The 22,177-nt window shown below is 40.3% G+C and overlaps 1 protein-coding gene across 4 annotated transcripts in view; it reads left to right on the top strand.

Annotated features, from left to right (window-relative positions):
• Nucleotides 1-22,177, top strand: part of HECW1 (HECT, C2 and WW domain containing E3 ubiquitin protein ligase 1) — a 250,514-nt gene that overhangs the window by 137,335 nt on the left and 91,002 nt on the right. For 3 of the 4 annotated variants that reach the window (XM_030237185.2, XM_050971192.1, XM_030237194.2), the window contains exon 5: nucleotides 21,050-21,128. In XM_030237185.2, the coding sequence (XP_030093045.1) occupies nucleotides 21,050-21,128 (79 nt within the window). The remainder of the gene's footprint in view (nucleotides 1-21,049; nucleotides 21,129-22,177) is intronic. The other variant, XM_030237191.2, reaches the window with a different exon arrangement.

Consider the following 22,177-nt stretch of genomic DNA (forward strand, 5'->3'; position numbering starts at 1 on the left):
TGAAAGGCTTAGCGTTTCCAGGGAGGGAAGCAGCACTTCTCTGGAAGTTATGGACATGCTTAGGTGACAGAGTATTTTTTAAAAGTGAGCAAGAGAGTACCCTCTCCTTATCTTGAGCTGAGAAGTAGCTAGGGTTCCCGCAGCTGCCTTTCAATACTAGGCAAGGAGCAGCATTGTTAGTACCACCAATGTCCATGTTCCATATGCATCTCTCCCTCTTACCTGTAAAGGTAAGTCCATTCAGGAATAAAAAAAAAAAACAAGCCAAAATGAGAAGGGGAAGTAACTGGAAATATTCACTCAGCTGGAAGGAAGCAGTCAGATACAAAGCTCTCTCTGCCAGCATATGGTCTCTTTCCAATTTAAAAGGACACCCAGCAGAAAATATGTGTCCTAAGAAACAATTGCTGAAAGAGAGTAGATTCCCTGAGTAACCATTTGAGGTGAATAATTCTGAAAAAAGTAACTGATCCATAAACTGTGGAAGGAAAGTGACCTGTCTGGGTTTCCTCATCCGTTGGAAGTACCTGCCCATTTTGGGTTGTCCCTGATGCAGGATTTCTTTCACAACAGCAGCAAGCTGTCTGCACCCTGCCTGCATATGTGCTCATATATTGCCACTGGTGTAGGCCAATATCATTAGGTGGTCTAACATGAAGACATGAGTCTTTGAATTCAAAGAAATTTTTACACTGACTGGGGGGAGTTGTTTTAGCATTCAAACAGAGAGTTGAGTATGTCCTTCATTTTCCATAGGCATTCAAGGAGCAATTTTGTCATTGTGTGCAAAAGAAAATTATGGTGACTAGAGTTAGGAAGCTGTTATAGCTCACAGAAGTTGATCAGAGAAGTTTAGTAGTACTTCTTAGAAGGGAATCGACAAGGATTGGATGTGCATATGGAACACTAGCACTTTCGTGTTACGAAGTCCTGTCTGCACTCATTGTATACTTGCTTTGAAATGTTCTAGAGAAGGGATACACCAGCCATTTCAGTGGCTACAGCTGATATGCATTCAGAGGGAAGGGGGGCTTTCCTGGCAGAATTTGACCCCGCTAGCTACATAATATAAGGGAATGATTTTTGATATCAGAACAACCCTCAGCGTGCTTCTTACATCTGAAAAATGTCATTAATTTTTTTTTTTTCACTTCCATGTTGTTTCTTTATAAACCCACAGTGGTGTTTTACAGCCTGATTTGGTCATACTCAGTTCATGTTCAAACATAGTTACTCCCATGAGCAGCCTCTTAATACTTGCACAATTGAGCCCTTAGTTCAGTGTAATTACATTTTTGGTTATGCTTTTCTATATCCTAATTATCACTGATTCAAAGAATTTGAAGGTTAATGACATGTCCAAATTAATTCTTATTGCCACCTCAGTAACACAGGCTCTTTTTCAGTATCTAGTTATATAAAGTCTATTGTATTTACACTGCAATTACCCTGTCATGTAGTGAGCACTTCATTTATACGAATTAGTGGAGTTGGAAAGCGTAACCAGGATGTAATTGGTCCTCCGGCTGCAGCATAACTACAGTCACTATGTTATAAATAATAACCTTTTCTTCCTTTTAGTTTCCCTACTGTCTTTTTAAGTAGGGATGGTTGAGATTTTCTTAAAATATTAAGAAAACTCATTTGTAATGAAGCTCTCTTCTGAGTGTGGTTTAATAGTACTTGCTTTTACAGTTCTGGTTTAGTAAAGGTGTGGAGCATGTGCTGAAACTTCACTGACTTTACTGGAAATGTTTACTGACTTTTTTTCCAAACAGAATACAATTGGCAAGTAGGGTCACTTGCATTTTTGTTATGATAGATTTCAGATGTATCAGTGACTAAATAAGAAATTATCCGGGTCCAGGCTCCTGGTGGCTTTTTTCTCTGTCTTGTTATTGACTTTTCAGCTTGGTGTGGTTGAAACTCCTGTTATCATTCATTCATAGGTTTACACCATTTTTGAGAGGTAAGTGCTTGTAATTTATTATCCAACAAGCACAAATTGAGTAGGGGAGGTACAAACAATTTTCGTTGTGAACATTGGTTTCCTGAGCAGCAGCCCTTACCTCTCAGTATGCAGGTATATGTGTTTTTATTGTTCCACCCCAGGAGGAATATCTCTGCTTTCCAGCACACAGCTGTTTGCATATTTAAATGTTATTTAACTTATCAGTCTTCATAATTTTCTCATTCATCCGTATGAAAGACAGGTTATTTGATCATCTTAATGGAATTGCAAACACAAAAACCTAAAGTTAGTCTTAGCACCAAAAATCAGACTGGATTGGAAAAAACTTTATGCGACAAAAGCTCCCAAAATAGTTCTCACTGTTTTTTCTGCCGAAATCCACCTGCACATTTCACACAGGTCTTCAAGAAGTGCATATCTAGGATAGAAGGGGAAGAGCCTCTTGCGCAGTGTGTGTGGGATGCGGGACAGCAGGTGACCAGGGATCAGTTCTGCTCTTCTCTGGAATTTGATGCTTGTCACTAAGTAGGCACTAGCTGTAGTCCGATTTTACCTCTGCAGGCATGCTTAAATTCCTAGTAGCTTCACACGATATGTTGCTGTAGACATAACTGCAATGGATTTAAGCAGGAAAGAGGTGACATGAAAAAGCTGGCATCTCTTACAGAATTATTTTACTTAATAATTAAAGTGTTCATCCATCAGACTTTTTCCTTTTGAGTTAGTCCAGATACATAGTTCTGCAGATTTAAAGCGGAGTAGGACAGAACAAAAAACAGGGTTAATGCTACCATTTGCAGGTTCTGTTAAATTGTTGTCCATTTCTTGTCCTCTCATGGACTCTACCTAAGCAGCACTAATTGTGGAGCTGCTGAGCCATCCCTAAGCATCCCTGGCCACAGCCTAGTCTTCACTATGCTGGTCAGTTGCACCAATTTTGGGCTTCTCCCTGTTGCCCTAATTTCTTTGTACCTGTTGTTTCAAAGAAAACACTTGGGTCAAATTTAACCTTACTGGGCATCTGATACTGTATGAACTTCTAAGTGTAAATTTAGAATGGTTTAATTAGTAGACTTGCAATACAGAGTGGAGTTCATATGAAGAAATAAAAAGTATGACAGATGGGAACTGGAGTGATTTTATTTCAGCAGCACCAAGGAGACCATTACACAAACCATTTATTTGTTAATGGGTTCAATAAGAGTCTCGTATTTCCCAGCCACTTTCTTTTGGAATGTCACTTGTAACGCTCACATAATAGCCATAGTAATATCTGCATATCATATTGCTCCCTTCTGTGGTTTAGTAAATTATGGAGAGATCAGCAACTGTTCAGCACACTTCACTGGTGTAATCATCCTTGCTTTGGCCTTTTACAGTCTTAGATACTCTCTCATTAATGAAAAACAATGAAGTTCCTGATATTTCACAGTGAGTCTGAGGGCAGATATTTTAGTTTTTGAAGGGAGAAGGAAAGAAGGATTTAGACATGGAGAGTACTTCAGAGCTGAAGGTGATAGAGTGCTGAAGGAATGAAGCACCTCCTGCTTCCTTCCTTCTAAGAATTAACTTACTGTGATAGGGTATGAATCTGATTGTGGGCGAGCACAAGATAAATTACCAGGGGTAGTTTAGACTACATGACACAGCTTTCCAGTATGTTTTAGTTCAGACGTTGCAAAAATATTTGCTTTGATGTTGCTTTACACAATAGATTATTTCTACTATTTTCCCCTGCATTTGCTGGTTTGATTTCTTATTGCCAATTTTGTACACGTTGATTTAAATCTCATTTGGTGCACTAGAGGCCTGCTAATGAATTTAAAAAGAGAACATTGTGTTCTACCCATTTTTGTGTGTGTTTGACTATTATTTAGTGAAAGCACTATTTATACTTGGCACAATCTTAATTTAAAAAAAATGCACTTTTCACTCAGAAAAAAAAAGAACAGGGATGTTGCCAGAGTGAATCAGTATCCAGCTAGTCCAACACCCAAGACCGTGGAAACTATAAGAATCCTGCAGTGCATGGATGTGAAATCCTCTAGGCCAGATTTGGTATGTCTACAATACTGCCTGATGGGGCATAAAGAGGAAAAGCCTGGGGTTTGATGTTCTGTGTTCTGTTTTCTTTCCAGGACTGCTTATCCACATCATGACTTGCCCTAATGTTTTCACTAGCTGTCCTTTCCTGCTCTGCACTGGACCCCCATAGAGAGGCAGATGTTGGGAAAGCCTGTGTCCCTCTTGTAAGTGGGAGGCTTGATGGCTGCAAGTCATTCCAGCAGGAAAATAATTTTGAGCTTGTCAGTTGTAAGCTTTCTGTCCCCACCATGTTTCATTTATTTAGGCCTTGCAAGTAAAAGACAGCTTTGCTTTCTTCAGTTTTTGCATTTATCTTTGTTTGATTTTATTGTCTTTTCCCATGTTCCAGGATTAGCAAAGATGGAGATAAAAATGTTGATCTCTCCCATCTGTGTATCAGTTAGCACTGCTTACAGCTTTACCATGTTTCCTTTTACTGAAGTTCTTCTAAGGTACTTAGATGCATGTATGTCAGGTGACACGTGATTCTAATCTGCATCTTCTCTTGGACAATTTTTAATACCAAAAAAAGTTCCTGTTGAAGGCATAAGCAGGCATTTTCAGAATCTTCTATAATCTCTGCTACTCATGAGTTTTGTGTGTTTACTTTTTCCCATATTTCTAAATAATGTTGAATGTGTATAACAACATCATGGTTTTGTGTAGAATTGCAACTGAGATATAGAATGATAGGATTGCTTGGGTTGGAAAAGACCTCCAAGATTGACTCCAATCTCTAACTGATCACCTTATCAACTAGACTGTAGCACTAAGTGCCAAGTATGCTTTTTCCATGAACACCTTCAGGGATGGGGACTCCACCAACTACCTGGGCAGCCCATTCCAATTCTTGACAACCCACTCCTTGAAGAAATTCTTCCTCATGTCCAACCTGAACCTCCCCTGCTGTATCTTGAGGCTATGCCCCACTTGCCACAACCTCCTTGCAGGTAGTTTTTGAGAGCATTGATGCTACTACTGAGCCTTCTTTTAACTGGGCTAAACAACCCCAGCTCCCTCAGCTGCTCCTAGAGGACCTCCTCCAGACCATTCACCAGCTTTGTTGCCCTTCTCTGGATTTGCTCCAGAACATCAATATCTTACTTCAAGTGAAGGACCTGAACACAGGGCTTGAGATTCAGCCTCACCAGAGCCCGGAAGAGGGGGACAATCACAGCCCTGGTCCTGGTGGCCACACTATTTTTGATACAGGCTGGGATGCCATTGGCCTCCTTGGCTACCTAGGCACACCCTGGATTATGTTCAGGTGCAGTTAAGCACCACCCCCAGGTCCTTTTCTGGGGGTGGTGCTTAATAGCTTTGCAGCTGTTCTTCCCCCAGCCTGTAGCACTGCCTGGGGTTGTTCTGATCCAGGGGTAACACCTGTCTCTTGGCTGTGTTTAACCTCTTTGAATTGGCCTCAGCTCATCAATCCATCTTGTCCATATCCCTCTGCAGAGCCTTCCTACCCTCCAGCAGATCAACACTCCGCCCTATCTTAATGTCATTTGCAAACTGAGGGGGCACTCAATACCCTTGTCCAGATCATCAATAAATATATTTAACAGGGCATGCTCCAATAACCCCACTAGTGATGAGGCAGTAATTGGATGTGGCTCCATTCACCACCACTCTCTGGGCCAAGACATCCAAACAGTTTTTAACCCAGCATAGAGTGCACCTCTCCAAGCCATAGGCCATGAGCTTCTCCAGGAGAATGCTGTGGGAGACAGTATCAAAGGCTTTACTTACTTCTGCCTTCTGGGGTAGAAGACCTTTGAAGCAGGAATGGTGTTAATTAGCTCAGAAATTTGAATCACCTGGGAAGAGATCTACCAATTGCTTTATCTACTGGCCTCCATGACCCAGTGTGTGGTTTAAGCCCAGCTGGAACTAAAGCCCCATGCAGTCACTCAACTCGGCCCCCTCTGCACCCACCTCGATGGAATGGGAAGGAGAGTCAAAGTTAAGCTTCTATGTTGAGATAAGAGCAGTTTAATAATTGAAAATGAAATACAGTAGTAATGTTAAATGTTTATAATAATAATAGGAAAAACAGGTGATGCACAATACAAGTGCTCACCTCTTGCTGACTGATGCCAGACCCCCTTTCCCAAACCCAGATCAACTTTACTATTAGGTAACTCCCCCCAGTTTATATACTGGGCATGGTAATCTCTTGGACTATCCCTTTGGACAGTTTGGGTCACCTGTCCCAGATGTGCTCCCTCCCAGTTTCTTTTGTTAAATTCTCACTGGAAAAGCATGAGACATGGAAAAAACCAGTCTTTGACCTGGGATAAAAACAGCAAAAGTCAAAACATGGTGTGTAATCAATACCATTCTCATTCCAAATCCAAAACACAGCATCTCTAACAGCTACTGAGAAATTAACTCTGCCCTAGCTGAATCCAGGACACCCAGGAAGTCATTTCCAGTCATGTTTCTGGGAGGACATTATGCTTTCATCAAGACGAGAAGCTTGTGTTCTGATTTTCATTAAAATCATGCTGATACTTTTTCAAGACTGTCTGACTTAATGTATGAATTCTAATTGTTCAGATTTTAATTTCTTAATGATGGCCCATCTTTAGTACCTATGATTTCAAGCTAATTTTGCCTTTTTTTTAACTGTCTTTGTCTTGTTCAGCTTTGTTATTGTAATGGTTTTTACAAAACCACCACAGTTATATAGCACTGCTGTTGGTCATCTTTATATTTCACCTCAGATGTGGGTGGCAATGTTTTACTTCTTGGGTATTTGCTAAGAACTAATGTTTTCCAAAAATGTTACAAATTCTCAAATAAAAGTTATCATAGATTTTAATCTGCTCTTAATTCCTATTAGCTGATGAGACAAAGCAGAAGACTTAATAGTAAATATTAGCTATGCTGAAAAGCACAGTGGTCAGGTTCCTGACTGACATGTCCATTCAGAGAAATTGGCATACTAAGCTGTGCTGATTAGTTTAGAACAAAGAAGAAATGACTCATGTTGAAGTAATGCAAATATTAGCTGAGAGACAGCTGTTTGTGTGGATAAGCCTTCTTAAGAAGCTGAATAAATTTTAAAATATGTACAGGAAAAAAACATGAACTCACTACTTATCTGAAGAAATGAATAAAATCCCAAATGGCTCTTTAAGAGCTTGCAATGAATGAGGCAAAATAAGTAGATGGAGCTGGGACAGTGAAGGAACTTATTTTGTAAAATTCCCATGATAATTTCTGTAACAATAGAAAAATAGGACATCAGGAAAACATGGTAAATACAGCAGAATTACTGTATCCTGTAATTGTAGTTATGGTTTTTATTTTTTAAAATATCTGTGATGTTTGTAAAACAATGTTAGGATGTTAGAGGCTCATCTTATTTCTTGAAGATGGTCTTTTTTTTAACAGTATTTACTACTGTGTCTCAAACACACTGCCAGGTGAAAAGGGAAGATGAAGGCTAATCTGCAGGGAGAGATGATTATGGATATGCAGGGAGAGAGAGTGTGGATATGGGCTTTAAATCTATTGGTGTAGATTGCAGTAACCTGAAAGCCAGATCCACTGAAGTAGTAGAGATCTTTCTGCCTATTCAGTTAGTCCTTCTCTCAAAGCCTGAGTGAGCTACTGCACCAAGGCTGGATGCAAGTTATTTACATTGTGTTTCTTTGTGTGGCTATTTAAAATTACTTAACTGCTGTAAGGCATGTCACTGGACAAGCTGCTTTGGAGTCTAATGGAAAGTTGAGTTAAATTGGTTTTGGTTGTACTTTTTTGTTTGTTTTTTTTTTCTTTTAGAAAAGAGCATGGGGACTTAGCTATGGTTTCTAACTGAGGTCTCCTGATCCACTGACTGAGCTGCCTGTGCTCTATGTTGCTGTCAGAGCTGTAGCCTGCAGGTTTTCAGATGGGAGGGAAATGTTTAGGACACACAGCTGAGAAATAAGCTGAACATGTAAATTGTGAATTTGCTGTGCAAAAGCAGAGCACAATTTTACAAAGCTTTGATGTATCGTTGAGAATATTGATAAAAATGCTTGGGTAGGTGTGCAGATTATAAAGTTTCTGAACCACTCACAAATGTAACAGATTTTGGTAGCATCACATATTCCTAAACTAAAGGATGTCATGTTTCCTGTGGCCAGCTGGAAAGCTGGTGCAGTGGGAGAAAAGCTCGGAGATAGGTACAAGACCTCTTCTTGTGTCCACACCTCTGTATCACAAGTATCTGGATACAAGCCAAGGTATGAATTTAAGCTGAGATGGGCAGTTGTGTGCCCAGTCTCTCACTCAGCAATTTTCAACAAATGTCAGCAGCTCTCATGTCCTATGCTTGTTTTCAAACACTGAGTGGATTTCTTTACATCAGAGCAGCAGCCAGACAAACAGCCAGATGTGAAGAGGGAAAGGAGGAGGTCACAGAATTTGTTAAAGCCACATCTGTAGCCTGCACTGAACCTGTGTGTAGCTTCTGTAGTTCTGTGTGTACACTGAAGTTTCATATCTTCTGCAGCTGATAGATGCCAGCAATTTAGTCCTGATTAGATTTTCAGTAACCAAGGACTTCCCAGCAGCCAGAGTAATAGAGAAAAATAATTTCATTTTCTTGAAATATCTTTCTTTTGTTTTCTTTGCTTTCCTTAGTCCTGGAAAGAAGAGGGGCAGGGAGAAAGATCTGGGGAGAAAAGAGATTATCGTCATTTTGCAATGCATAATCCTTTATAAAAATAGGCAGTACTTAAGATCTCTTCTGAAATAACTCATACCCTCAGATAACCTAAAATCAGCAGACATGACTGAGGAAATGACAATGAGGTGAAATTGCAGGCATTTATAACCAGTGGATCTGTAGGTCATTTTGAATGTTTGTGGATAACCTGCAATAACTTGCAGGTTGTTTCAGCAGCAATACCCTAAGTAGGCGATAGAGTGGAGCAAGTGGTGACTGAAAGCCAGAAGGTTTTTCAGCAGGCCCAAGAAAAACCTGTGCCAACGCCATCTGCCCTATGAGTTTAGTGTGCGTGGATGTCCATGTGCACATGCATGCAAGCCCTATTATGATCGTGCTATCTTTTGTTTTATCTGTATGTTGAGTATATCTTGCATTGCCTGTACTTCACACATAACCTGGGTGATCCAAAAATACATTTATGATGTTGCATTGGGAAAAAGTTATGATGGGAGACAGCTAAAAAAAGAAAGAATCATTAAAATTTATCTATCAAGGGGCAGATTTTGTGCTTCACAGTTATCTTTCAGGTTTGCATTTCATGATTTCTTGGAGCTTGACAGGATAACCATGTTCCCTTAACATAGTTTTGTTGATAGAATAAAGTTATATGATATTACACACTTTTAAAAATATTTTTTTCCCATAACTATTACTCAGATCTCTTTTGTTCTCAGGCTTTCTTACAAGTGGAGAAATTGATGTAGGTCGGTATGTTTTATACTAGTAGATGTACATAAGAATATTTCTTTAATAGAACTGTGAACCCTTTGTTAATTTTTAATCCTTGAATCTCTTGAGAAACATTTTCCTTTTCCATTAAATATCTGGTTCTTTTTTCCCTGGCTAGCTAGTTGAGTTCTCAGGCAAGCTTGTTTCCATCTGTGCTGAAAACATGCAGCACCTCCCCACTCAATATGTCCACTTTAAAAGGAGGCTTAAATTCTTACATCTGTGAAGTCTGATGGAAAGCAACTAAATTGTTCTTACACACTTCCCTTTTTAACTCATCAAGTCTGATTTTTATTTACAGTGGGCAGCTTTTGCCCTTACGCCTGTGTGGTAGGACTTTGTGGTGAACCTAAGTATAAACCACATTAATTAAACGACATGTTGATACTCTTAGCAAAGGACCACCAGCACCTCTCATAATACCTAATAACTCTGTGTAACTGTTAAACTTCAGTTCACAAAATGCATAATGGACTATATCTCAAATGCCAACACATTTAGGATTTTTTTTCTGGCAGACTGCAACTCTGGACTGTGATTTCAGAGGTGAAATGTTTGAGGGCAGCCTAGGGCTGTTATTGTATACCTGGGCCAGTTACATCCGAATTTTTAAAATGTAATACCAGAAAAGTCTGGAAGTGCCACTGTTGTCAGGAAACCCAGGCTTTTAAAGCAGCCTGTTTATTTCTCTTATTTTTCTGCAAAGGATCTCACTTACCTTTTGTCATAAGCAAGTTTGAAAGCTGCTGCTGTCAGATTTGAGTTCTAACAAATCTGTAGTGATCACTGTTGTAGTATTGGGATTTTTCTGGTGTTTGGCTTGGGTGTTTTGAGATGTATCTGAAATGGAGGAAGGGAATCTTTTGAGAATGTAAGGATCTGGAATTTTAGAAAGTAATTTCTTGCTTTCTTTATAGCATCCTCCACTGCTTTTTCCTTTGTTTTCCACTTTTGTTCTATAGAGCCTTGCCTTTTTTCCTCTTTTCTGGTTCCAGTTTTTCCTTTTCTAGTAAATTTTTTCACCTTTATTTTGGCTTCTTCCTTTCAAGGTTTTGAAGAGCTTCTGGATTAGGAGAGGTCTAGACTGCCTGAAAAGCATGCTGAGTGCTGACCACAACCAGCCTTTAGGACCCCTCGGCTGCCTCTCAGACAGGTAGCTGACCGCTGTGTGAGCCTCACAATGGGGTGGTCAGAGCTGGCAGGAGATCCCAGGCATGTGACATCTCCTCTCTGCTGTGGAGGTGACCTGTGGCCATGTCAGGCTTAGCCTGCAGGTCTGCTGTAGTTAATGATTTGCCTGAAATGACAGCACTCCTGCATTTCATTGACACCACTTTACCCTCCTACTGTATTTTAGTGACTTTATGTTCAGAAGACTTGCGTCCAGTATGCATCAAGACAAATCCTTCACAAGGGTTTTGGTGGTGACCAAATTGCTGTAATGAGTTCTCTTACTGGAGATCAGATTTTGTAAAAGCTGCTTCTCCCCAGGAGTCCTTCTTATACCTCAGGTTTGCTTAGTGCTCTGCCACACTCATTTTCAGAATGAGTCTGGCCTCTGTTTTCTTCATCCTTCAGATTGGACTTTACACACAAGGAGTGGCAGGGACAGAGCTGGACTTATTTATTCAGTCCTAAGGGAATTCTTATGTAGAATGTTACTGATTCCTTTAACTACCTAGTGGGATATTGTAGGGAAGGAGGCAGACTCTAGTCACAGCACATGTTGAAATGGTAGCAGGTCATGGACACAAGCTGCAGTAAGAGACATTCTGATTAGGCTTCAGGAATATCTTTTGTTTCAAGAGAGTAGTCAATCATTCGAATGGGTTGCCCAGAGAGCTTGTGGGATCTGCATCCTCAGAGATACTCAAAGCTGAACTGTACAGGGCCCAGAGTAGCCTGCTCTAAGTTGGACCTGTTTTGCCTGAAGAAGAATCAGGTGACTTCAGGAGATCTCATCCAACCTTGATTATTGTATGGCAGTTTGATTACAATCAGTATTCCCACGAGCCCACTTCACTGGAGAAGGCTGTTGACTTTTTAAGCCTGCTGTTCTAGAAAGCAGAAACCTAAGAAAAACAAAACATCAAGTACTGTAGACAGCAGAAGCTAATTGGAAAACAAAGGCTATTTTTAAATAGAAAAGATTAAAATAAAACAACCACAAAATCAGACAAATGGCAAAACAAGCAAACAAACAAAAAATAAAAGCCATGGGTTTGCTAAGGTGAGATAAGCAGTTTCTGCTGAGCCTAATGGATCTGCTAAAAGGAGAAACACTGAGTGTGAATAAGGCTGCATTGACTAAGTGACTGTAGATACTGTAAAAGCAGAATTTTTTTTTCTTCTCAGCTTTGTTCTTTCTGTGGCATCCTGACTTGAAAAATGCTCTGTGTAGTGAAATGTTTTATTAGGAATTCAGCAAGATCAAGGGACACCTGAAGTAGCACAGATATTTCTCTACTTTTAAATTCATACTATAAATCTACATTTGCCTCATTTCTGCCCAAAGTAGGGACTCAAGGTTGAAAGTAAAGTGTCTGTAACTCACTCACTTCTGGAAATAATGGTATTCATAGTTGAACTGCTATTTGAGGCATTCATTTAGAAGAATGGGCATTGTTCGCTGCCTAGCTGCTTCTTTTATGGTGCAAAGGGTCATTGACTCGGTTCCCTTGTCCAGAGCTTTGTCAGCATGACTAATGCTCTGAGCCCTTCTATAAACGCGGCTTAGCTGAAAGATACATTCTCTGCCTCACGTGTCAGCATTACTCATCTGTGCACTCGTCCCACCCAAACCATGTTAGAACAGTGAGCAGTTTCTGAAGCTGTAGTGAAGGCAGCTGCTGATAGTTTCCTGCCTTTCAAAGACACCATGGATGTGTCAGTGTTTCCACTACACATGTCCTATGTTCTGGTGACTCCAGTCATTTCATAGGCAGAGAGAAAAGGTGTTGGCACCAGTTTTTTAATTTTCCATACAAATTTCATGAAAAGTTTGAATTTGAAGTCTGTGGGGCAAATTTTATGCAAAATTATATGATCCACTCAGTGTCCAATAGGCCTCTTCATCTGCCAATGGCAAACTTCCCAGTTATTTCAGTGGCTTGTAGGATATTGCTTAGGTGTTCCAGAGAGGATAATATTTACAAGCAGTTCTTGCTGTCAGAGTGCTTAAGCATGTTAATAGTCTATGTATGGATCTGTGAGATTTACAGGGCCAATACTGGTCTGCATTAGACAGCTGCCTGCTATAAATCCGATCATAACACCAGATTTTCTTAGAGGTTTTTTTTCTGAATGGTGGTAACGCTGGGAAACACAAAGCTGTTTAGCAGCCACAAGGAACCATCTTCCTGTAGGGGGATAGAATATAAGAAAATAAATATAGTGTAGAAAGTAATCTTACCCCTAAGGAGCTGCAGCTGGGCTAAGTGTCAAAGATTAGGAACAGGCGTGACTTTACCAGGCCACAGCTGTAACAATGGGAAGAAGAGTGCTGTAAAAGAGTGGGGTGGGTGGTTGGGAAGGGAACTGGAGTCAGTCGGCTTCTTTGTGAGGAAGAAAGAGTCAGTGCTCTGAGGAGCTGCCCACGAGAAACACCAAGAAGGTGCGAAACTTCTGTGATAAGGAGACAGTGGTATGAAACCCCTGCAATAAGATGGCAACATCTTTCCTGCTAACTAAACTGGAGTTTGTTTTGAACATTGGTTCTGTAAAATGCTGTAATGTTTTGGACCACTTTAACCTTGCTGAGAGACTTCTTAAGTCTCATGGAGTCATTGGTACTAAATAACCTGCAGTCTCTGTGTGGGGCAGTTGGTGGGATATGCTGCAGAAAACAATCCTCCCCAAAGTTTGATAGGTATAAGTGAAATACCTGCTGCTTAGATGTAGTCTAGCCCTCAACCCAGAAACAGCAACCCAAAGCCTACCACATGCATGTGTGATTGTCTTTCAGTATCTGAAAATCTAAGACTATTTAAATGAAGTTTCAAAGACTGAAGGAAGATCAGAATCTCTAATCAAAGTCTTTCCTCTGCTGCCAAAGGATAATTGATGTTTATTAGGCAGAACTGTTGAAACAATTAAAAAGCTGAATTTATTAAATTTTTGGAAGAACAAGATATTGGACTCTGTGGGAGGTACTGATCTCTTGCCTCAGTCCTTGATTTTGTTTTAATTTGAAGTGTTTGCTCCCAACACACTTATTTGAGATTCTGGTTACGCTGAAAGAGCATTCTAGACACATAGGATTGGTTGGGGAATATGAAATAGCTTCATGCCAACACAGAAACCTCCATGTACTTGGTATGTACTCTCACTGGATGTCCTCTTGTTGTAAGCCTGTTGATAGTTGCCTCTAAAAGATGTTGCTGGGGCACTTCACTAAGCAGCAGGTTTTTTTTCCAGTCTTTTAGTTTGGCTGCCACAGCTGTAATCTAGAATCTGGTGAAAAAATTCATACTGTTTTCCATGGGGGGGGAAAAATTTTTACTCACTTACTTGCTACCTATTTAAAGGGTTTCTAGGACAAGAGTTTTTGGAATTAAAAACTTCTGTGTCCTGGGAATAAATAAAGTAATCAATAAATACTGCTGGGGGGGGGGGGGTGGCAAAAGATGTGTTCTGCAGAGAGGGGGTAATTGTCATATGCCCTAAAAAACCAGATTCTCTATTTAATTAGGGAATGGCATTGAGAGAGTGGTGTTAAAAATAGTTTAGAAACTGTTGTAAAATAGTTGATAATTGTTAAGCATGTATTGTTAGTTTGCTTGTTATATTGTAAAAGTGGTTAAAAGGGTAGTTATAAGAAATACAGTACTCAACATACCATAATACACCTAAGTGCACCACCCCCCATGCAAAATGAGCCAGCCTGGACAGAACTGTAATGGGCCAATCAAGTGCCTTAAACCTTCATGCAAAGGAAGGATCCAAACAGAAACCAATCCAGAGGGACAAAAATGGGATAAAAAGGGGCTTCAGACCTACTGAAGGCGTGCTGCTCCACCTGGAACATCGGGGACATCGCTGCTGAAGAAGACCCAGTGCCAGCGCTGCAGCATCCTCGACGGAAACGCTTGTGCTCAGCCCACAGACCCCATGCTTTAGGCCTTTCTTTTTATTATAATAAAGGCTGCTCTCATTTTTAACATTGGTGTATTACAAGGCTAGAATGCTGCTGACCATGGCACATGGGGAAGCCTCTGTGTGTGTGTGGTCACAGTCCTTCAGGAACGTGAGCTGGCAGCAGAGCTCCCAGCAGGAGTGAGGCTGCTGCTGGAGAAGCTGGCAGCTGTTTGGAAGCACCTGATAGAAAAATACCACTGTGCCAGCACAATGGCTTAACAAGCTAACAGGATAAGTGGAATATATTGCATTCAAGAGCTGGATAATTCTGTTAGCAGAGTGGGGGTTGTAGCTGAAGGACTGCCACTAATTAGGGGTAGATTTTCAAAGTGGTGCCTGGGATTATAGACAGACATAATTCTGTCAGTGGCAGTCAGGGAGCTCAGATCCACATTTGTTTCTTTCAGAATTCCCCCCTTGCATCGCAGAGCAGCTTCTGCACTCAAGAAGCCAAGTGGTGGTGTGAAAGGAGGTACTTAGTCTGTGTTTGCTTAGTGATTTTTTTTACAAAACAGTATATTTTTAAATTCAGCACCTGGGAGGAAACAGGAATATTCACCCATTTGCAGATCTACTGAGGAATTCCCTCTCTAAAGAAGATAGTAGAATATGAAGTGTGAACTCAGGATAATGTCTGATATTCTCTTACTGTAATAAGATGCTTCACTGCTGAGCTGTAGAAAATGTAAGCCTTTTTCCACTTGTTTTGAAGTGTTGACCTAATGTTAAGCTTTAAGTGAAGTCAAGAGTGCAACAGTAAAAGCTGACAAAAATAGGTTGGGGGAGAAAAATTTTTGAGGACTGTTCTGGATTCCTGTGCCATGTACACTCTGGTCTGTTAGAACAATAGCTCCAAGCTGGTTTAAACTAAAATCAGCAAGGCTGTTAACCTTACTTATTTTGCTTTAAATCTGCTGGCAAGTTCAGTGGTCTTGAAAAGCAGAGAACAGAGAACTGGAGCTTGAAGTAAGTATAGTGCAGGCAGTGGCTGGACAGCCTGTCTTTTGACTGCAATACTACATCTTTAGATCTGACACATCTAGCAATACCTTTTCTGATTGCTGATGCACTATTTGGGGCTAAGTTGAGTCTATTTTTAACTTTTGACTTGAACCACACACAGGTTGTAGCCTTCCCTTTTTGCAGTGCTTTAATCTACTGCTTTTCATCCTCAGAGCCAGTGTGTACAAACAGAAAGTATTTTGCTGCTTGACATTTGTGGTTTCCAGCCTTTTTCATTGTAGACTTGATTATAGGTCTGAATTGAACTGCCTGGAAGTGTGAGCTCTTCTGAATACTTTGATACGTCCTTAGATCTACTTTATAAAAGAAAAGCACTTGTGAATACGTAGTATTGCCCCAGCTAGAGCCTTGCCAGTTTACAGTACCTGTTTAATCTGTGTTAGATATAACCGTAGTTACAATCTGTGCTAACATTGTAAAATATTCTAGGTTTTAATTAGCATCTTGTAAAATGGGAACTCGATTATATTGAGCATTAGGCCATGTCCATGATGTTCACCACGATATAAAGTCAATGTAAGCAAACAGGTAGTGCAGCACTGATTTTAATATCACTGTGATTTCCTCTGTTTAAATGAAAGAAATACTGACCTGTGGGAGGTAATTTATATCAGTTAAATGCCACCATTCTTTTGCAGCAGAAGCTACTGATACAGAAGTGCTTTGGCTGTCAGTGAACAGTGAGATTAATTAATCTAGGTGTTTCTTCTACTTATGGGAAAAGAAAATTCACTTAGCTTTATTGAATCTCTTCATGCAAGTGCAGTGGCCAAAAATGTCCTCTTCCTTCTGTTGGAAGACAGAAATCCTTTTCCTTCTGGAGAGGAGGAATGCTACAGAGCATTAAGACATAAGAGTGTTTTCCTGTGCTGTGTTTGGGAAAAGGAGTAAGTACTTGTATTTATCAGTCTTTATATGCATATCTAGCTGTGCTAGATGCACCTAATACTATAATATTTATCCTGTTTTGTATCAGCAGGACTTTAGGAATAGTTAAGTTTTGCTGCACAATAGACAAACATGCTAAAAGGAATTTAATGCTGCAAAGGAGGTTCTGCCAGCATGCTGCACTATTACTGGTCACTGTGGTGTCCAAAAGCAGGTTTTCTAGTACAGCACCAGGTAAACACAGTTACAACAATTAGTTTCTTCCAGACCTGTATTCGCACTGTACCTCTGCAGAAAAGTATTTGCCTCATCATAACCTAGAGCAACAGAGAGGCTGAATAGGGGCACCCTAAGGGTGCCCTGTAAGCCCCTTTATTTTCAGGAGCAAGAGTATTGTCCTTGTTATTCTTCCACATATTTAGGTAGACTAGGGAAAGGAAAGGTATTTTAGGAGGTATTTTTTATTACTTGTGAGAGTCTTTGTTTTTAGCTTTTTGCTTAGACAAATTTTTAGTGATGTGCTTGGAATTTTGCCTCAGCAAGATTTGATGGACTCTAATACTTTAGGCTTTCTCAAGATGATAACTTTTTTTCATAACACATACCATGGCTAAAGAGAAAGGGAGTCTCAAAGGCACTTTGCTAGTGTGAAACCTGCCTCCTTTCTCATTCAGGGTCACATAACTTCCTTCTAGCATTTGCAGGAACTACTCACAAGGAAAAGTGATTTCAGGACAAGACTATTATTTTTAGCTTTCAGTCTTCTCCTTTAGTGTTCTTTTTTCTCTGTACTGAGAAAATGAAAAGCACTACCAGAGCTGGACTGTTTCCTGAGGTCAGCAAATCCCAGCAGGCTTCAGTCTGGCCTCAGGTACCTTCCCATGTTTCACAGCTGGCCATCACAGGTGCTGGTAGTCATCTTTCCCTTTGCTTCAGAGGCTGGGAAACTCTATCACAGACCAGATTATTTTACAGTGTGTGTTTACTGGAGAATATTTTAAAGGAAGTACTGATGCTTCTCTTAGTGTTTGAATGTATGTGCTGACATCAGTGGCGATGATGCTGACTCCAGCTACATTCAGAGAAATCAAAAGGAGGTTTGAACCCAGTTCAGGAAGCCTTTGGTTTTTTGAAGAGAGATTCAGATAGGCTTGAAGTTGCAGCTCATGTCCCATCTTCATGTTTAGATCTAGCAGAAGTGTGTAGTAAAAGCATATTAATTCTGTTTTGTATCAGCAAGACCTCTAAAATAATTAGGCTGGGTTGCAAAATGTGCAGAAATGGCATTATAAACTAAAAATATCAAGCTAATTCAGACTGAGCTCTCCCTTCAAGGGCATAACAAAGCCCAAAAGTTATTGAGGGAAAATGACATTTGTGCCTTTTCATGTGAAGGACTTCAAGCCCATAGGATGTCAAGCGATGAGATGAATGTTGTCTGTCTGTCGACTAACCATGTTTTAAGTGGCAGTTGAGAAGATAAAGGGGTTTTTTACCTCCTGATGACTAAACTCAAGGTTTACTTACAGTGACAAAACTCCCAATGTAATTATATTGCAGCCACTAAAATCAGTCTGGATTTCCTTCATGATAAATGGCAAGCAGGAACAGTATGCACATCCCTGTCTTAGGCCTAAAGATGAAACCCATTTGATATGGTTGCTGATGAGCTCTGGTGTCCACTCACCCTCTTTTGCCCTGCTCTGCATCAAGTGCAGCCTTGTCCTCATTACTGGGGACAGTCTGGTATTGCATTAGAAAACTGTGAATCCAAACTACAGCAAATAGCTCTTCTTATTTTAAGAAAATCAGACTTAATGTTGGGAGATTTGTTTCCCTTACTTCCTTGCTGTTCCTTCTGACTTCTTGAAATGCCAATATTAAAGTATAATGACTTTCTCAGCCTTCCTATTACCCTTCCTGTTCTTTGAGAGAGGATGTTTGCCTGCTACTGAGCCTGCTCTGGCATGTGCCCTGGCATGCCTAAGCACCGTACCATGGGTGAGAAGATGCTGTATATGTGTGCGGAGTGTGCAGACCAGTGCCTTCAGACCACTGGAGGATGAGGAGCGCAGGTTTGTGATGACAGCTATACAGGAGGTTCAGTTGTGTGAAGTCTTTAATGGAGCATCACAAGTCTCAAACCAAAGGACAAAAGCTTATCTCCTTCAGCCTTTCTGCCCTGCATTCCCTTTCTCATCCACCTGGCCAGGAAGAAAATTGGAAAAGCTTCCAGAATGTGTTTTAACCATTTTGCTAAGGTTAATTGCTAGGCACTCTCAAAATGCCTGGTATGCTGATGTAGTGCTGCATCTTAGAGAGTTTCCAGGGGTCAGCTACTGAGGATGGAACTCGTTTGCACAGCAGGGCTGGCTTTTACTACCCCTGATTGTATGGCTGAATGGTGAGCACTTGACAGGATGCTGTGGGGTGCACCTGCTTCACGGAACAGATGGACCCTTCAGGAGCAAATAAATTTATTTTGTTGTGGTTTCAGTTATGGGACTGGATGTGTTATTACTCCCCTTGTATAAATGGCAAGCTTTGCTAGTGCAAGTTTTGCCATGTTGAGGATGATTTTCTTTTTATCAGGATTTGTGACAACACTCTATTATGACTGTCTCAAAATAGTTTCCCTAATGTAGATATGGCTCCTGAAGGGTCTTTTAATAGCAAATATTTTGAAGTTTTGAACAGGTTTGCAGGACTCATCAGATCCACCCCAGTTTGTTCAAGGTGTAGTCTGCTAAACTATTCATATTGGCATGATGTGTGACATACATGGCAGGTCTAAATAAAACCCCAGAAAAATGTTAAAGGACTAGAAAAAAAGCACCTTTTGCAAATGTGCCAATATCTAGGTTGGTTTGCTCCGTTACTATCCTGGACAAAATCATGAAAAGACCATAAAAGTAAGCAGTAAAGCATAATGTGCAATTATTATCAGGCAGTGACATAGTATGAAAAATACAAGTTGACAAGGAAATGTCATTTGTTTCTTAACAGGGTCACAACTTAGGCTGGTAAAGGTTGTTGAGTTCTTGTCATAAAATTCCTGTAGTCACATGTATTCTGATTTAAATGTGTGTCTATCCAAAAATCAGTGGTGCCTTCAATAATCACATTGAAACCTTCTTTACCGAGAAGGCCATTAGTGCAATTGCAACTAATTAGCTGTGATCCAATGGGGATGTTTATATTGGAATTTATTCTTAGTCCTGCCCTGCTCAGTACCTTTTATCCCATTTAGATAATCTGGAAGAAACAAAATGATTATGACTAAAAGTCAGGTCTAGCAGAACCCATTGTTTTAAAGGATGTCTAAATTCATCCATATATTTTTGATCTAGGTCTCATCCAAGTGATCTTGTTTAATCCCTGCTAGCTGAGCTAAGTACTCACTTGCCCAGGTTTTGCGCTATCTGGGGGCAGAGAGCAGCTTGTCTTCTAAGTTCAGCTTGACTACACAATATTTAATATACTGAGCAATGAGTCACAGCTGAGTGGGACTTCAGTTACTGTTTCCCACCAGAAATTTGAATTTCACTGCATAAATGCTGTTTTTCTTTTTTGGCTGAAAGCTGAGTGGCAGGAGTGACACGGAGCTGCTGCTTCCTGAGGGCAGAGCAGCACTTGGTTTGACTCCAAAGTCGGTGGGAAGCAGTACTCATAGCACCCCCTCCCTGCTGAGCTCGCAGTCTGACGCCAATGGCATTTCCTCTGCCCTGCTCAGGGACGCCACACAAAAACTGCTGGTGGTGGGCTTCTCCTAACGCCCCAGTCACTGGCCCACGGGTGTTCTTGCTTCCCAGCTCTGATCGCAGCCAGAAGGCAGCTTGGGGCCTAATTTGCACAACAGCGGCTCACCAAAAAACTTGCTGAACCAAAGACTGACATTAAAAACTGAACTGTGGAGTACAAAGAGTAATCTATGGATTTTTAAATTTTTTTTCCAGTTCACTCTCAATGCATATTGTTAGCATAATTCACAGTAGGTTTTTTGTGCAGGGTACTAGTAATGTCTCAGAAGTCTCTCTCAAAGGTATGCAATAAACCTTCTGGAGCAAGATTTTCCACAGGAGTAATAAGGTATTATAAAGATGGAAGTTGTTTCAAGAGGTGCTAGCCTCATCCCCATCCTTATGTAATACTTCATCTCCTAACTAATAAGTAGTTCCTTTTTGGGTGAAGAACTGCTGTATTCAGTTTTTCTGTAATTTGAATACAGCAATCTATTATTGCTGTATTCAAATTACAGTAGTATTTTTGCATCATTACGGTTTTTTAAGGGGAAGCTTCCAGGCAGGGATGACTTAGGCCATTAATGGTTAAATGATTACCTAGATAAAAATATGGTTTTGATCTCTGGTCATATAATTGATTCTTAGTTGTAAAACTTAACTAAGAATCAGTAAAAAAGACAGTTACTAAGCAATTCTCTGTTCAAGAGTTGTTGGAGACACTCTTTCTCATAGTTCTTTATCTCCCAGCAGATTTTTAAAAGCATCACCAATGAAGACTCAGTCCAGGGACAAGGAAGTCGGAGACTGATAAGTTTTTCACTGTCAGGTAAGTCACTGCTGATAGGTAAGTTTTAAGCCCAAAGAGTTTGGGACTGAACTTACTAGAACCTTTTATGTACACAAGTGTGTAAGTATATGTATGTATTTATTTATGCATGGATTCTTTGTCTGTACTAGAAGTAATTCAGAGACAAAGAATACATGTCTATGATTATTGCCACACTCTTTTCCTTCAATGAGAGTTACGTGCTTGTAAGTACTTGTTCAAGTAGAATTCTGGGGCCATATTTGGTTTTTCTGTTTACAATTAAATATGTAGGTCACAGAAAGCAAGATCAAAGGCATGTGCTTTATTTACAGAGCAAAATGGATTTGTGCTAGTACTCTGTTCCTCGGAAAGCACGTTCCACAGTCATGGTCTGGACCTGAGGCAGATCCATGTACTGTGGTGCAGAATATTCTCTGTATTGCTCAAAAGTGATTCTCAGATGTCTTGAGCCAGATGACTGCTCTCATTTATCTGCATTTCGTGAAGAATGCTTAGCCTCATTACTTGGCATGTCACTGCAGGTTTTAAAAGCTTAATATGTTTCCATGTAACAGCTGTGAGCCATTTGATCTAGCTTTGGTAAGAACAGCATGTAAATCACATCTGTAGACAGAAACCAGTTTGTCAAAAGAGAGTGGTTATGAGCATGACTCTTACTTTGGAATCTTATGCTTGCTGGTTGGTTTCTATATCTTTTTAGCTCCTGGAAGATCAAGAGAAAGATGCTTGACTTGACTTGGAAATTCTTTGAGCACGTAGTACAGAGTAAAAAGTATTAGCCTAGTTCAAAAGTTTTACAGGCCTAGGCCTTTAAGTGTGAAGTCCTACTCTTGGACAAGCATCTCACTATATGATTGGTTTTGGCCATATGATTTATTTCAAGCAACCTTCTATTAAGGATGCATGTCAGTGCTTTTCCAACTTAGGCAGCCACTGTGGTTCTTGAGAAGTTGTGTATGATACATGGCAGATCAGACTGGCATTGGGCAGGGCTTTTTTAACTCATGACTTACTCTTGCCAGGTTGCACACTGGTTATCCACCCAT

The sequence above is a fragment of the Serinus canaria genome, chromosome 2 (genome assembly GCF_022539315.1).
Source record: "Serinus canaria isolate serCan28SL12 chromosome 2, serCan2020, whole genome shotgun sequence".
Taxonomy (NCBI): Eukaryota; Metazoa; Chordata; class Aves; order Passeriformes; family Fringillidae; genus Serinus; species Serinus canaria.